This window comes from Oncorhynchus nerka, linkage group LG26 (genome assembly GCF_034236695.1).
Source record: "Oncorhynchus nerka isolate Pitt River linkage group LG26, Oner_Uvic_2.0, whole genome shotgun sequence".
NCBI classification, from domain to species: Eukaryota; Metazoa; Chordata; class Actinopteri; order Salmoniformes; family Salmonidae; genus Oncorhynchus; species Oncorhynchus nerka.
The window spans coordinates 29,764,548-29,782,329 of NC_088421.1; the positions used below are offsets into that span (position 1 = coordinate 29,764,548).

At 44.3% G+C, this 17,782-nt stretch overlaps 1 protein-coding gene and 1 long non-coding RNA gene across 6 annotated transcripts in view; both read right to left on the reverse strand.

Annotated features, from left to right (window-relative positions):
* Window positions 1-2,442: 2,442 nt before the first annotated feature.
* Window positions 2,443-6,460, reverse strand: LOC135564690 (uncharacterized). Of its 2 annotated transcripts, XR_010461214.1 has the most exons (5): window positions 6,348-6,460; window positions 5,838-5,934; window positions 5,665-5,730; window positions 5,397-5,562; window positions 2,443-5,301 (listed from the first exon to the last, which is right to left on the reverse strand). It is a non-coding gene; the product is annotated as an uncharacterized LOC135564690 (long non-coding RNA). The 2 variants fall into 2 exon arrangements; XR_010461213.1 differs by having other exon boundaries at window positions 5,838-6,459.
* Window positions 6,461-14,036: 7,576 nt separating this feature from the next.
* Window positions 14,037-17,782, reverse strand: part of LOC115126129 (uncharacterized) — a 31,433-nt gene continuing 27,687 nt past the window's right edge. For 2 of the 4 annotated variants that reach the window (XM_065010367.1, XM_065010366.1), the window contains exons 16-19: window positions 17,631-17,696; window positions 17,409-17,537; window positions 17,090-17,255; window positions 14,037-16,973 (exon numbers count right to left, since the gene is read on the reverse strand). In XM_065010367.1, coding sequence (XP_064866439.1) covers window positions 16,881-16,973; window positions 17,090-17,255; window positions 17,409-17,537; window positions 17,631-17,696 — 454 coding nt within the window. In that variant the 3' untranslated portion in view covers window positions 14,037-16,880. The remainder of the gene's footprint in view (window positions 16,974-17,089; window positions 17,256-17,408; window positions 17,538-17,630; window positions 17,697-17,782) is intronic. The other 2 variants (XM_065010368.1, XM_065010369.1) reach the window with 2 other exon arrangements.

Below are 17,782 nucleotides of genomic sequence, written 5' to 3' on the forward strand. Positions count from 1 at the left end.
AGGTTTGAATCAGAAAGCCCTGTTTTGTCATACCACATAGTACTTATTATCTAAAGAAAATACCAATATATACAGTTGGTGTCCTGATTCTACACCCTTTCCCCCAAAGTGTACACTTGCACACTTCCCGCCATGGTTAAAAGCATTGGAACGGACGTAAACATTAGCTGCAGGGACTTTCCAACATTGTGAAATCCATGTCGGGAAGTGTGCACTTGGGGGAAGGGTGGAGAATCAAGACAAGGTCTGTAGTACAAATCCTGAATTAAACCAGAAGATCTCCACTAACATTGTCTGAGTACACCTCAATTTCAGATCCAGCCGGAGTTTCATATTGGTACACATATCCAATTCCGTCCTCAATTCTTCACACCTGTCCATTTTCTTGATGGGAGAGCATGCTAAGCAAGCTACGGAAGAAGACATTCATTTAGTACAACTTTCTATCAAACGTCTACACAGGCAAACTACTGAGGGAGAGGCATCACGTACCAATCTATCAACCGTCTACACAGACAAACTACTGAGGGAGAGGCATCATGTACCAATCTATCAACCGTCTACACAGGGAAACTACTGAGGGAGAGGCATCATGTACCAATCTATCAACCGTCTACACAGACAAACTACTGAGGGAGAGGCATCATGTACCAATCTATCAACCGTCTACACAGGGAAACTACTGAGGGAGAGGCATCATGTACCAATCTATCAACCGTCTACACAGGGAAACTACTGAGGGAGAGGCATCATGTACCAATCTATCAACCGTCTACACAGGGAAACTGAGGGAGAGGCATCATGTACCAATCTATCAACCGTCTACACAGGGGAACTGAGGGAGAGGCATCATGTACCAATCTATCAACCGTCTACACAGACAAACTACTGAGGGAGAGGCATCATGTACCAATCTATCAACCGTCTACACAGACAAACTACTGAGGGAGAGGCATCACGTACCAATCTATCAACCGTCTACACAGACAAACTACTGAGGGAGAGGCATCACGTACCAATCTATCAACCGTCTACACAGACAAACTACTGAGGGAGAGGCATCATGTACCAATCTATCAACCGTCTACACAGGCAAACTACTGAGGGAGAGGCATCACGTACCAATCTATCAACCGTCTACACAGGGGAACTGAGGGAGAGGCATCATGTACCAATCTATCAACCGTCTACACAGACAAACTACTGAGGGAGAGGCATCATGTACCAATCTATCAACCGTCTACACAGGGAACCGTCTACACAGGGAACTACTACTGAGGGAGAGGCATCATGTACCAATCTATCAACCGTCTACACAGACAAACTACTGAGGGAGAGGCATCACGTACCAATCTATCAACCGTCTACACAGACAAACTACTGAGGGAGAGGCATCACGTACCAATCTATCAACCGTCTACACAGGGAAACTACTGAGGGAGAGGCATCATGTACCAATCTATCAACCGTCTACACAGGGAAACTACTGAGGGAGAGGCATCATGTACCAATCTATCAACCGTCTACACAGACAAACTACTGAGGGAGAGGCATCATGTACCAATCTATCAACCGTCTACACAGGGGAACTACTGAGGGAGAGGCATCACGTACCAATCTATCAACCGTCTACACAGACAAACTACTGAGGGAGAGGCATCATGTACCAATCTATCAACCGTCTACACAGGCAAACTACTGAGGGAGAGGCATCACGTACCAATCTATCAACCGTCTACACAGGGGAACTACTGAGGGAGAGGCATCATGTACCAATCTATCAACCGTCTACACAGACAAACTACTGAGGGAGAGGCATCATGTACCAATCTATCAACCGTCTACACAGACAAACTACTGAGGGAGAGGCATCATGTACCAATCTATCAACCGTCTACACAGGGGAACTACTGAGGGAGAGGCATCACGTACCAATCTATCAACCGTCTACACAGGGAAACTACTGAGGGAGAGGCATCACGTACCAATCTATCAACCGTCTACACAGACAAACTCAGCCCACCTGTCTGTCTGTCCTTCAGTCCATCTGTATGAAGAAGAGGAGTACATAATATGTATCACTACCACAGACAAAAAGGTATGGGAAATGTCCATATCAGTAAACTCATTATCTTCCACATACTGTACCACACCATCATTGTCTACTGTGTGTTACGGGTGAACACATCAGACATCCAACTAAGACAAACATACTGTACAGTCATTTGGACTCAGTACAGCTGTGTACATGATCACATCTGTGAGGGTCTACAGTAGCTACTGTAGAAACCAGGAGCCTTAGTGTGGCGTGTGTGTGTGTGTGTGTGTGTGTGTGCGTGAACTTGAAAAACTAAAAACAAGAGTGACACAAGACTAAATAAATCAGAGTTGGATCTTTCCCTCTCCTCCAGTGTCTCATTTGAAGAACACACGACCACAAGCTGGAAAGGAATGTTTTAATGATGAAATGAATGAAACATATATTATAATACTAAGAAGTCATCTTAAGTTCTACATTTCTATTATATAAAACACAAAACTCTGCAGAATAGTCCTCCTAAACTTGCAGGATAAAAAGTAGATATGACAATAATGTAGAGGTTTCCTCATACAAATACATGCAGAAAGTTTGTTACAAATAATACAAGAGTATGAGGGTCAACTGTATCCATCAGACCTGAGTCGTTCATTAAACAATAGTCTTAACTCACTCACTTGTATGGCAATGTATGAGCAGATCATATCAATCCAACAGTCAAAATGCAAAGAGTGATGTAACTAACCATAAAATGCATCAACTGAAAGCCATTCATACATGTATGGGACCAACCCACAGACATGACATATCAAATACATTACTAGGAAGTAAACAACCCTAATTCAGATGTGAAGAAAATGGACCTTTTCTGACACTAAGGTTATAAGGTGTCAGTGTACTGTATGTGGGTATGTCATTCGCCTAAGTCATTTGACCTGACAGATACTCTCAATGTGATAAACATTGTGGGTAACACGTCCTATGAATACCCTCTTCATAATGTGTGATAAGTGTATTTATAACACCTTGTAATCTATGCATTATACATCATATTGCATGACATTGGCACTAATGGCTGATACATGTCTATATTCCTTCAGCATTTTAAGCAGGCAGCATAATGCCTTGTGATTATGAAGCTAAGTGGTATGACCTCATGAAAGTCTCCTTAGGAAAATGTGTCAGAGGGCTATACTGTAACGACTTCCCGTAGGAGTTCCGCACTCCTGTTAAAGGGATAGTTCACCCTAATTACAAAATATCATGTGCTTTCTTTACCCCGTAAACAGTCTATGGACAAGCTCAGACAGTAATCCATGCTTTGGTTTTGTTTACCTGACCACTGTCTTCAAATGCAAACTTTTTACATCAAATCCAATGTCAAGTAATGTGAAGCCAATATCCCATTTCTTGCATTGTTTTTGTGCTTCATGTCCAAATCATCTTAAAATGACTTAATTGAGCTACACAATCAAATGTTGACACTAGGATGATTTCAGAAAAATGCTTTTAACAGGGTCATTGACTTGGATTTGTGCCACAAGTGCTAAAACGTTTGCATTTCCGTAACCAAGTAAATAAACAAAAGCATTGGTTTGCTTTCTTATTTTGTCCATACAGGGTAAGAACAACAATATGTAGTTTTGTAATTTTGGGTGAACTATCCCTTCACGGACTTGCTTCCATTCAGCCACAAGTGCATTAGTGAGGTCGGGCACTGGTGTTGGGTGATTAGGCCTGGCTCGCAGTCGGCGTTCCAATTCATCCCAAAGGTGTTTGATGGGGTGCAGGCCAGTCAAGTTCTTCCACACTGATCTAAACAAATAATTTCTGTATGGACCTTGCTTTGTGCACGGGGGCATTGTCATGCTGGAACAGGAAAGGGCCTTCCCCAAACTGTTGCCACAAAGTTGGAAGCACAGATTCGTCTAGAATGTCATTGTATGCTGTAGAGTTAAGATTTCCCTGCACTGGAACTAAGGGGCCCGAACCATGAAAAACAGCCCTAGACCATTATTCCTCCTCCACCCAACTTTACAGTTAGCACTATGCATTGGGGCAGGTAGCGTTCTCCTGGTATCCGACAAACCCAGATTCGTCTGATGGACTAACAGATGGTGAAGCAAGAATGTGTTTCCACTGCTCCAGAGTCCAATGGCGTCGAGCTTTACACCACTCCAGCCAACGCTTGGCATTGCGCATGCTGATCTGAGGCTTGTGTGCGACTGTTCGGTCATGGAAACCCAGTTCATGAAGCTCGTGACAAACAGTTGTGCTGACGATGCTTCCAGACGCAGTTTGGAACTCTGTAGTGTGTGTTGCAACCGAGGACGGACGATTGCGACTGACACGCTTCACCACACGACGGTCACGTTCTGTTGTGGTTGTGTGGCCTACTCCTTCATGGCTGAGCCAATGATGCTCCACAATAACAGCCCTTACAGTTGACCGGGGCAGCTCTAGCAGGGCAGAAATGTTATGAACTGACTGGTTGGAAAGGTGGCATCCTATGACGGTGCCACATTGAAAGTCACTGAGCTCTTCAGTACGGGCCATTCTACTGTCAATGTTTGTCTATGGATATTGCATGGATGCGTGCTCGATTTTATACACCTGTCAGCAACGGGTGTCGCTGAAATAGACATATCCACTAATTTGAAGGGGTGTCTACATATATTTGTGTATACATAGTGTAAATAATAACGCCCGGTCAATGTTTAGCTATTTGACATGTCCACAAGACATTGAGACCTTATGATCTTGGAAATGTCTCTACTAAAGAGGTTTATGTTTCATACTGATTTCACTTAAACACGTTTCCTAACCTATCCACATTATACCTGTCACATAGAGAATTAACTTAAACTGTTGATGTTTCTGAAAATCAATGTGCAGTGAAACACACTGGTCAGAATGTGTCTTGGGGTTGACATGACTGATTATGATGAAGCTAGTCACATATGTGTATCTTATCATAAGTACTGTTTCTCATATATTACTGTATCTTATCATAAGTACTGTATCTTATAATAAGTACTGTATATCATATATTACTGTATCTTATAATGAGTACTGTATATCATAAATTACTGTATCTTATCATAAGTACGGTATATCATATATTACTGTATCTTATAATAAGTACTGTATATCATATATTACTGTGTCTTATAATGTCTTATTAGGTTTTCTTTTGTTATACAAACGTCCACCATTTGTTACAGTTCTCCTCTACTTGACTCCATGTCATTAGGTCCTTTGTCCTTGGGAAAAACACAAGAGTTACAAAAGAGCCCCGTCATTTTAGATACCAAGACAAACAGTTCACCAGTTGTCAGAGGACATTAACAGTACTTACTATTAACTCAGGAGGTTTGGTGACTTGGTCCTTGTCCAAGGCCTGTTTGTCCAATAGAGCAGTGGTCTCCTCTGCAGCTCTGTTAGACATGGGAGGACCTCCATTCATCTGAAGAGGTCCTGAACTCTGTGCACCAGGAGTCGCTTCCTTAGTCTCATCGTTAACCCTGTTGGAGAAAGAAGACATCAACATTCACATTCATTGTCCACCTTAATACTGTTCCCTTTAGAGAACAAATCCCCCCCCCCCTCACTCAGGAGTGAGTCACCTGCAGAGGAGGGGTGAAGTCTCACCAGCACCCTGACCTGGAGCCCCATTGGTCAGGTGTGATTCCCTGTGGAGTAAGATACAGACTGGATCAGGAAACATGACCTCAACCAGTTATTTAACCTCCTCTACCATCCCATGCAACTTTACACACAGATACATACACATTCTCACCTTCTATATGGCACATGTCCATTGTTCTGAGGTTGTAACGGCTTTCTAATGGTGAAGGAGAGTCGGACCAAACTGCAGCGTGTCTGTTGCGATTCATCTTTAATAAACAAACGTAGCACACAACAAAACACTAACACTATAAAACGAAAACCGAAAACAGCCTATACAAGTGTCTACTAACCTCTAACCAGGACATCAAGACACACAGGACAATCACCCACAATACAACCAAAGAATATGGCTGCCTAAATATGGTTCCCAATCAGAGACAACGGTAAACACCTGCCTCTGATTGAGAACCACTTCAGACAGCCATAGACTCTCCTAGAACACCCCACTAAGCTACAATCAAACTATACACACATTCCAAAATCCCAAGACAAAACACACCACAATACAAAAACTCTATGCCACACCCTGGCCTGACCCAATACATGAAGAAAACACAAAATACTTAGACCAGGGCGTGACAGAACCCCCCCCCCCTAAGGTGCGGACTCCCGAACGCACCTCAAAACAAATAGGGAGGGTCCGGGTGGGCGTCTGTCCATGGTGGCGGTTCCGGCGCGGGACGTGGACCCCACTCAATTAATGTCTTAGTCCCCTCTCCTCGCGTCCCTGGATAGTCCAAGCAGACCATGACCTAGTAGTCCTCACCCAGAAACCCACTGGATTGAGGAGCAGATCGGGACTGAGGGCAGCTCGGGACTGAGGCAGCTCGGGACTGAGGGGAAGCTCGGGAGTGAGAGGAAGCTCGGGAGTGAGAGGAAGCTCGGGAGTGAGAGGAAGCTCGGGAGTGAGAGGAAGCTCGGGAGTGAGAGGAAGCTCGGGAGTGAGAGGAGGCTCGGGAGTGAGAGGAGGCTCGGGAGTGAGAGGAGGCTCGGGAGTGAGAGAAAGCTCGGGAGTGAGAGAAAGCTCGGGAGTGAGAGAAAGCTCGGGAGTGAGAGGAAGCTCGGGAGTGAGAGGAAGCTCGGGAGTGAGAGGAAGCTCAGGCAGGTTGATGGATCTACCAGATCCTGGCTGGCTGGTGGTTCCGACAGATCCTGGCTGACTGGCAGATCCTGGCTGACTGGCGGATCCTGGCTGACTGGCGGATCCTGGCTGACTAGCGGATCTGGCAGATCCTGGCTGACTGGCAGATCCTGGCTGACTGACGTATCCTGGCTGACAAGCGGATCTGGCAGATCCTGGCTGACTGGCGGATCCTGGCTGACTAGCGGTTCTGGCAGATCCTGGCCGACTGGCGGATCCTGGCTGACTAGCGGATCTGGCAGATCCTGGCCGACTGGCGGATCCTGGCAGATCCTGGCCGACTGGCGGATCCTGGCTGACTAGCGGATCTGGCAGATCCTGGCTGACTGGCACTTCTGGCGGATCCTGGCAGACTGGCGGATCCTTGCTGACTGGCGGATCCTGGCACACTGGCGGATCCTGGCTGAATGGCGAATCTAACTGATCCTGGCAGACTGGCGGCACTGGTGGCGCTGGGCAGACTGGCGGCGCTGGGCAGACTGGCGGCACTGGCGGCGCTGGGCAGACGGGTGGCTCAGACGGCGCTGGGCAGACTGGCGGCGCTGGGCAGACTGGCGGCGCTGGGCAGACTGGCGGCGCTGGGCAGACTGGCGGCGCTGGGCAGACTGGCGGCACTGGCGGCGCTGGGCAGACTGGCGGCGCTGGGCAAACTGGCGGCACTGGCGGCGCTGGGCAGACGGGTGGCTCAGACGGCGCTGGGCAGACGGGTGGCTCAGACGGCGCTGGGCACGGGTGGCTCAGACGGCGCTGGGCAGACGGGTAGCTCAGACGGCGCTGGGCAGACGGCGCTGGGCAGACGGGTAGCTCAGACGGCGCTGGGCAGACTGACAGCTCTGGATGCTTCACAGGCTGACAGCTCTGGCTGCGCTGAACAGAGGAGTACTGGTGCCTCTGGAATGAGGGGCTCTGGCGCCTCTGGCATGTAGCTCTGACAGCGCCGGAAGGCGGGACGCTCCGGCAGTGCGCCGGACAGGCGGGACGCTCGGCAGTGGCGCCGGACAGGCGGGACGCTCCGGCATCGGCGCCGGACAGGCGGGAGGCTCCGGCAGCGGCGCCGGACAGGCGGGACGCTCGGCAGCGGCGCCGACAGGCGGGACGCTCCGGCAGCGGCGCGGACATTACGCTGTAGCTTATCGGACAGGCGGGACGCTCCGGCACTGGACAGGCGGGATATATTACTGCGCCGGACAGGCGGGACGTCCTGCATATCGGACAGGCGGGATCTTATAATAAGCGCTGGACAGGCGGGACGCTCCGGCAGCTGTATCGGACAGGCGGGACGCTCGGCAGCGCTGGACAGGCGGGACACACTGTAGGCCTGATGCGTGGTGCTGGCACTGGTGGTAATGAACCGAGGTCACGCACAGGAAGCCTGGTGCGGGAGCTGCTACCGGAGGGCTGGGGTGTGGAGGTGGTACTGGATAGACCGGACCGTGCAGGCGCACTGGAGCTCTTGAGCACCGAGCCTGCCCAATTACCTGGCTCGATGCCCACTCTAGCCCGGCCGATACGAGGAGCTGGAATATATCGCACCGGGCTATGCACCCGCACTGGGGACACCGTGCGCACCACTGCATAACAAGGTGCCTGCCCGGTCTCTCTCGCCCCCGGAAACCACAGGAAGTTAGCAAAAGGTCTCCTACCTAGCGTAGCCATTTTGAGCCCCCAAGAAATTTTGGGGCTGACTCTCAGGCTTCCATCCGCTCTGCCAGAGCTCCTCATAATGCCGCCTCTCTGCTTTTGCTGCCTCCAGCTCGGCTTTGGGGCGACAATAATCTCCAGGCTGATCCCAGGGTCCTTTACCGTCCAGTACCTCCTCCCATGTCCATTTCTCCAGGTAGTGCAATCTCTCCCACTGTAGCTGCTGCTGCTCCTGCTGCTGCTGCCTCTGTTGCTTCTCCTGTGGCTCCTGCCTGTTGACACGCTGCTTGGTCCTGAGGTGGGTGATTCTGTAAGCTTTCTAATGGTGAAGGAGAGTCAGACAAACTGCAGCGTGTCTGTTGTTCATCTTTAATAAACTGTAGCACACAACAAAACACTAAACTATAAACCGAAAACAGCCTATACAAGTGTCTACTAACCTCTAACCAGGACATCAAGACACACAGGACAATCACCCACAATACAGCCAAAGAATTGGCTCTAGGTGTGATTCCCAATCAGAGACAACGGTAAACACCTGCCTCTGATTGAGAACCATCAGACAACATAGACTCTCCTAGAACACCCCCACTTATACAATCCCACTATACACACATTCCAAAATCCCAAGACAAAACACACCACAATACAAAAACTCTATGCCACACCCTGGCCTGACCCAATACATGAAGAAAACACAAAATACTTAGACCAGGGCGTGACAGAGGTTGACCCAGAAGCTGTGTGTCATCAGTCTGGCTGTTAACCCTGTGGGAGCAATAACAGGGATCTCATCAGGGTTAAAACTCTTGATCCACCAGAAACAACACTGTCCTCCATAGAGGTAGAGACTAACATGATCCATGGGATCAATTCTGAAGGGAGAAATGAGATTGTCATTCAACAGATAATGACGATCTACCAAAGGAGTCCTCATGTGGATAATTTACCTGACAACCTTGGGTACATTCAGTGGATGGGAATCAGCATGTGTCTTCTGACTGGTTTCAGTGTCTGCTATATCATTGTCTGACGGCTTTCCATCCTCCATTCCTAGAACACCTTCCTCTCCTTGGTCGCTAAGGGGGAGATTATTACATTGATAAGGACTGGGAAATATACAAATGTTCTCCATATCCATAGCCTACATTACAGAGGACTGGCAGGTGATTAGTCATGTGGTACAGTTTACCTGGCATCTCCATTCAGCAGAGGGTTGTCAGTGCCTGTCTCTTCATTGTCCATGGGCTGCCTGCTCTCCTCTCCTGGCTCACCTCCTTGGTCACTAAAAGTGAGATTATGATGAGCATGACTGAAAGGAAAAGCAAGGCAAACTGATCCAGGACAGAGTAGACTATAGAGATGTAGTAGAGGTATTCTAACTAACCTGAGAACAACCACAGATTCAACAGTCTCACCGTCTGATGTCTCTGTGATAAAACATGTACCAAAGGTTCAGTCAGATACCCACAGGTACAACTGGAATCATCTAAGGTACATTACACCACAGTTAAAAATACACCAGTTGTCCTTCTGGCTTGAATATGTTATGTCTTGCCTGGGCAGGGCTCTAAAGGCAGGGTTTTTGCTGAATGTTGTTGCTTGCCAATAGACATTGCTGGTATTTAGAAATGCCATGCAGATCTATTGAGTAATTCTTCCTTTGCCTTCTATAGCAGGGCTTTCCAACCCTGTTCCTGGAGAGCTACCATCCTGTGGGTTCTCTCTCCAACCCTGTTCCTGGAGAGCTACCCTCAACCTCCAGTTGCCCATCCCTGAGCTAATTATTAGAATCAGGTGTGCTAGATAAGAGTTGGAGGGAAATCCTACAGGATCAGGGTTGGAGAGCCCTGTTCTATAGAGACAGAAACTAATATGACCCATAGCAACAGCTGAAGACAGTAAGACTATCATACATATCATCAAAGTGATGTGGAAAGGTTTACCTGGTATCACGTTGCTCATTCTGCATCAGAGGAATGGAGTTTGGTTCTGGAATGCCCTGACCCTCTTCCACGTCTCTGTGGCCTTGTTTGCCAAAGATGAGATTATTTCATTAATAAGAAATTATGATAATGTTTGATAAACAACAGTAACTTTACAAAATGTCTGACAAGACTGAGATAAATCGAGAAAGAATATCAATCCAGAAAAGAAAAGCTTATCAAACTATACAGGCTGCATGATGCATGTGACTACGATTTGCAAAGTCACCAAAAAATGTAAGTACTGTTTCTTGCTTTATAGACTACACACGCTGGGCATGATTCACACGTGATACTATTCTCACCCATCAGACTATACTTAATTTAACATTGTCTTTACATACAGTATGCTAAATAATATATGTATGAAATTGGTTTGGATGTAGAATAGGCCATTATCATACCTCTGGTATTGTAGTTTACAAGGTAACTGTACATAAACCTAAACTGCAGTGATAAATAGCCATACTCACAGACCGATCACTTATGGCAGTGTGGTCTACATTGACACAGTCCAGGAGGGTGATGCAGGAGTAGCTGACATCAATCACATTGTGTGTATGTGTAGTGTTTTTGTGTTGACAAAGTTCAGCAAGCCACGTAGACGTCTGTGGAAGAAAACCTACAAAAGTAAAGTTAGACATCTAACCCACAAAAACAATATTCTACATGTCTGAATACATTTGTCATTAAACTGTATCTACCGTCTGTATTTTTTATCTATTTAACATTGCAAGTCAGTTAAGAACAAATGATTTTTTACAATGACAGCCTACCAGGGAGCAGTGGGTTAACTGCCTTGTTCAGGGGCAGAACAACAGATTTTCACCTTGTCAGTTTGGGGATTTAATCCAGCAACCTGTAGGTTACTGGCCCAACACTTGAACCACTACGCTTCCTGCCTCCCCTGAAGTGTGAAAGAAAGTCACATTTCTGATTCTACAGTAGTCTGATAGTGAAGCCTGTGAGTCATATTTAATCCCCAGTTTGAAAGTTGTACATCATATGTAGTTGTAGTCACGAGAGTCTTGTGAGATACAATAAACAGATATCTTACCTTATTGGAAACCACTGATTGCCACTGCTCACATATAGGCTTCTCCTTCTCCTTTACACAGTATTTGTACGCATTTCCAGTTCGGAGGCTTGCACAACTTCTTGGTTTCTTCTCCACTCCAATATATTTTGCAATCTCTCTTTCCTGAGAATTGTAACTTTTTCAAGAGAATGGCAAATAGCTGAGAGATAAGCAAACACTCAAGACATCGAAAAAACGAATCCAACTACACTACTGTAAATATGTGTCAGGAATTGGGGTGACTAAGACATGAAATGTCAGCTTCACCCAGAAAAAATACAAGGTCAAAACACAATCTTCTTACCTTGAATTAACAGGATTATCAATAATAAACCAAACAGATAACAAATAGACATGGTGGCCTCTTATTACAAACTACTGTGTGCTGCGTGTTGAGTTCCAGTCTGTCGGTGCAATGCAAACCAAGGAGGGAAGGACAGTCTTTCTCTTGTTGAGCGGAAGTTACATCATAAGGAGGAGCAACAATAAACACATCTGCTTTTTGGATAAATATTTTTACGTTTTGTGACATTTAAACTAGATTTTTTTGTATACAACTTAAGGCATTGATATTAAAACGTTATAATATTTTCAATAAATGTTCCTTTAACCATGTAAAGCCTCCAGTAGGATGACAACTTGACCTGATTCCTACTGGTGGGGCAGTCGGATAATAGTGCTTTATTGCACTGTGGGTGGTGCACTGCGATGTGATTGAAGTGCAGAACTCTATGCCCACATCACCTGTCTAGAAGGTCACAAGGTCAGTAAAAACTCAGGGTCCTGCACACAACACTTCTGACCACTAGACGGGGCTGTTGTTGTACTGTAGGAATGAAGCACATGGTTTTGTTGAACTGTAGGGAAAAGGGGGATACCTAGTAAGTTGTACAACTGATGCCTTCAACTGAAATGTGTATTCCACATTTAACCCAACCACTCTCTGAATCAGAGAGGTGCGGGGGGCTGTCTTAATCGACACCCACGTCTTCCGCACCCGGAGACCAGTGGGTTAACTGCCTTGCTCAGTGGCAGAACGACAGATTTTTACCTTGTCAGCTCGAGGATTTGATCCAGCAACCTTTCGGTTACTGGCCCAACGCTCCACTAGGTTACCTGCTGCCCCATTAACTCATGGTAGATAACTATACCTCATGGTAGATAACTATACTTCATGGTAGATAACTTTACCTCATGGTAGATAACTATACCTCATGGTAGATAACTATACCTCATGGTAGATAACTTTACCTCATGGTAGATAACTATACCTCATGGTAGATAACTATACCTCATGGTAGATAACTATACCTCATGGTAGATAACTATACATCATGGTATATAACACCTCATGTTAGATAACTATAGATCATGGTATTTAACTTTACCTCATGTTAGATAACTATAGATCATGGTAGATAACTATACCTCAGTAGATACTATACCTCATGGTAGATAACTATACCTCAGTAGATACTATACCTCATGTTAGATAACTATACCTCATGGTATATGATAACTATACCTCATGGTAGATAACTATACCTCATGGTAGATAACTATACCTCATGGTAGATAACTTTACCTCATGGTAGATAACTATACCTCATGGTAGATAACTATACCTCATGGTAGATAACTATACCTCATGGTAGATAACTATACCTCATGGTAGATAACTATACATCATGGTATATAACTTTACCTCATGTTAGATAACTATAGATCATGGTATATAACTATACCTCATGGTAGATAACTATACCTCATGGTAGATAACTATACCTCATGGTAGATAACTATACCTCATGTTAGATAACTATACCTCATGGTATATGATAACTATACCTCATGGTAGATAACTATACCTCATGGTAGATAACTATACATCATGGTAGATAACTATACCTCATGGTAGATAACTATACCTCATGGTAGATAACTTTACCTCATGGTAGATAACTGTTTGAATGATTCCGCGGGTAAAGTGATCACTAGTAGTTAGTGTTTTTAACATGTTTATAAAGATGAACACTCTAGGTTGACTGTGACATCTGACCCTCAGTGAGTGGAGGGTGTGAAGAGAATATCATTATTACAATCACGTGGTACATTTCAGAGTGGGATGAAATAGGAAAACATCAGGAACTCATCCATACCATACTGTACCATACATACCGCGCCATACCATCATTGGCTCCTGTATGTTACTGGTGAACACATCAGACATCCCACAAAGACAGACATACAGTCTGTGTACATGATCACATGAGCAGCTACTGTAGAAACCAGGAGCATTAGCGTGGCACGTGTGTGTGTGTGCCTGCATGTGTGTGTGTGTGTGTGTGTGTGTGTGTCTGCATAAACTTGAAAAACTGAAAACGAGTGACACAAGACTAAATAAATCAGTTTGATCTTTCCCTCTCCACCAGTGTCTCATTTGAAGAAAACATGACCACAAGCTAGAAAGGAATGTTTTAATGATGAAAGGAAAGCAACTCATCATAATATTAATAAGCGTTGTACCAGTCACTGAAAAGTCACTGGTTTGAATCCCCAAGCCGACTTGGTCTGTCGAGGTACCTTTGAGCAAGGCACTAAACTTGAATTGCTCCTGTAAGACACTCTGCATAAGAGCATCTGCTAAATTACTCAAATGTTCATGTATTAAATAAAACAAGTTGTGCCCATACACAAAACTCTGCAGAACAGCCTTCCTAAAAAGTAGATATGACAATGATGTGGAGGTTTGTTCATACAAATAATACATGAGAGTATGAGGGACAACTGTATCCATCAGACCTGAGTCGTTCATTAAACAATAGTCTTAACTCACTCACTTGTATGGCAATGTATGAGCAGATCATATCAATCCAACAGTCAAAATACATAGTACTATACACAGTGTACAAACATTAGGAACACCTTCCTACTATTGAGTTACACCCGCTTTTGCCCTCAGAACAGCCTGAATTGGTCAAGGGATGGACACTACAAGGTGTCGAAAGCTTTCCACAGGGATGCTGGCCCATGTCGACTCCAAAGCTTTCCAGAGTTGTGTCAAGTTGGCTGGGTGTCCTTTGGGTGGTGGACCATTCTTGATACACATGGGAAACTGTTGAGAGTGAAAAGTCCAGCAGAGTTGCAGTTCTTGACACACTCAAACCAGTGAGCCTGGCACCTACCACACCCCGTTCAAAGGCAGTTCAATCTTTTGTCATGCCCATTCACCCTCTGAATGGCACCCACACACAATCCATGTCTCAAGGATTAGAAAAAAACGTATTTAACCTGTCTCCTTCCCCCTACACTGATTGAAGTGGATTTAACAAGTGACATCAATTAGAGATCATAGCTTTCGCCTGGATTCACCTGGTCAGTCTGTCATGTTCTTAATGTTTTGTACACTGAGTGTAAATTGGTCATGAAAAAGTCATAAATAAAACTAAATACATGTGTAAGGTAACTAACCATAAAAGCATCAGGTGAAAACCATTCATAACAGTATGGGACCAACCCACATACATGACATGAAATACATTACAAATAAGTCAAATTAACATAATCAAAAGATGAAGAAAATGAACCTTTTCAGACACTAAGGTTATAAGATGTCAATGTATATGGGTATGTCATTCGCCTAAGTCATTTGACCTGACAGACACTCTGACCGAAATAAATATTCTAATGAAACTGTGAACATAAATGTCAACATAGCTACACAATTCCTGTCTAAAGTTGTGGTATTTTTCACAATGTCACTAGTAGGTGGGGATGTGGGGTACAGTTCCTTCCGCAAGAACTGCAGGTAACACTTCCTATGAATACCCTCTTCATAATGTGTGATAAGTGTATTTATAACACCTTGTAATCTATGCATTATACATCATATTGCATGACATTGGCACTAATGGCTGATACATGTCTATATTCCTTCAGCATTTTAAGCAGGCAGCATAATGCCTTGTGATTATGAAGCTAAGTGGTATGACCTCATGAAAGACTCTTTAGGAAAATGTGTCAGAGGGCTATACTGTAACGACTTCACGTAGGAGTTCCGCACTCCTGTTAAAGGGATAGTTCACCCTAATTACAAAATATCATTTGCTTTCTTTACCCCGTAAACAGTCTATGGACAAGCTCAGACAGTAATCTATGCTTTGGTTTCGGATGGGCGGACTTATAACGCGAACGTCTAACAACCCAAAGGTTGCGTGTTCGAATATCATCACGGGATATTTTAGCATTTTCGCTAATTAGCAACTTTGCAATTACTTACTACTTTTTAGCTTAATGAGCACATAATGTATAAAATAACGATCCTAATGTGGCATCTGGCATAGTAATACTTTTCTTCATAAGGCATTACACATCCTGGTGATAATGCTTTATGTAGTTATAGATGTTCATGAGCAGTTATTAGCACCTATGCTGTGCATCCTGATGCATTATGCATAGAAGGTGTTATTAATGCTCCTATAATGCATTATAAAGAGAACATCCATATGAAGTGTTTCCTGTTTGAACTGACCAATTATGATTTCCTATGAATACAGTGATTTAAGTCTGATGTAATATCATCTAGAGTCTAAAATGGAACATCAACGTTCTTTACTGAAAGTAGGATTACATGTGTTAAATGGGACAAATTATGCAAGTTATTTTAACTGACATGCTAACTCTCAATTCAGAAATAATGAATAATTGCTTTGGTAAAATAGAGCTTCTTAGACTGGGCCCTGTGATAATGAGGCCTACTCTAAATAACGTCTAGTCACTGTTTAGCTATTTGACATTTCCACAAGACATGAGACCTCATGACCTTGGATATGTCTATACTAGAGAGGTTAACGTTTTAAGCATCTTTTCAGGTGTATGTTATATATATATAATTGCTTGTATGTATAGTATACAATACTAGTGTATGATCTTATCATACTTTCACAGAATTTGATATATAATGTTGTATAGCTAAAATGTGACTTGTTGTATCATAATCAGTCATATGCCGCACACTCATTTTCAGATAATAGTAATTAAACGTGTAGGTAACTTATCTAAATGATTATTATCTAAAAGTCTTGGTCAGTTTTGGAATTTCAACTGATATCACTAGAACACATTTCCTAACTTATCCAGGTTACAGCTGTCGCATAGAGAATTAACCTAATAAACTGTTTAGATTATAGAAAAGCAGTAAAAGACACTTTTCAGAATGTGCCTTGGGGTTGACATGACTGATTATGATGAAGCTAGTCACAAATGTGTATCTTATCATATGTATATTATATACAGTATTACTGTGTCTTATAATATGGTGTTAGGTTTTCTTTTCTTATACAAACGTCCACCGTTTGTTACAGTTCTCCCTCTTGACTCCATGTCATTAGGTCCTTTGTCCTTGGGAAAAACACAAGAGTTACAAATATGTTGGAGCAAAAAGAAAACGAGCCCCGTCATTTTAGATACCAAGACAAACAGTTCACCAGTTGTCAGAGGACATTAACAGTACTTACTATTAACTCAGGAGGTTTGGTGACTTGGTCCTTGTCCAAGGCCTGTTTGTCCAATAGAGCAGTGGTCTCCTCTGCAGCTCTGTTAGACATGGGAGGACCTCCATTCATCTGAGGAGGTCCTGAACTCTGTGCACCAGGAGTCGCTTCCTTAGTCTCATCGTTAACCCTGTTGGAGAAAGAAGACATCAACATTCACATTCATGATCCACCATAATACTGTTCCCTATAGAGACAGAGGCTAACATGAACTGTGGGAAAATGGGGTGAGTGGCATTATACCCAATGAGTTGTGGATGTATCAATATGTAATCAGGTTTACCTGACATCTTGGTGTCCATTCACTAGAGGGGGTTCAGCATGTGTCTTCTGACAGGATTCAGGGTCTGTTCCCCCACTGTCTGCTGACTTCCTGTCCTGCCCTTCTAGCACGCCTTCCTCTCCTGGGCTTCTAAGGGTGATTATTACATGGATAAGAATTAAGGATCTGAGGGGTACACATGGTCTACATGTTCATGGCCTAAATGACAGAGGAGTGACTCACCTGCAGAGGAGGGGTGAAGTCTCACCAGCACCCTGACCTGGAGCCCCATTGGTCAGGTGTGATTCCCTGTGGAGTAAGATACAGACTGGATCAGGAAACATGACCTCAACCAGTTATTTAACCTCCTCTACCATCCCATGCAACTTTACACA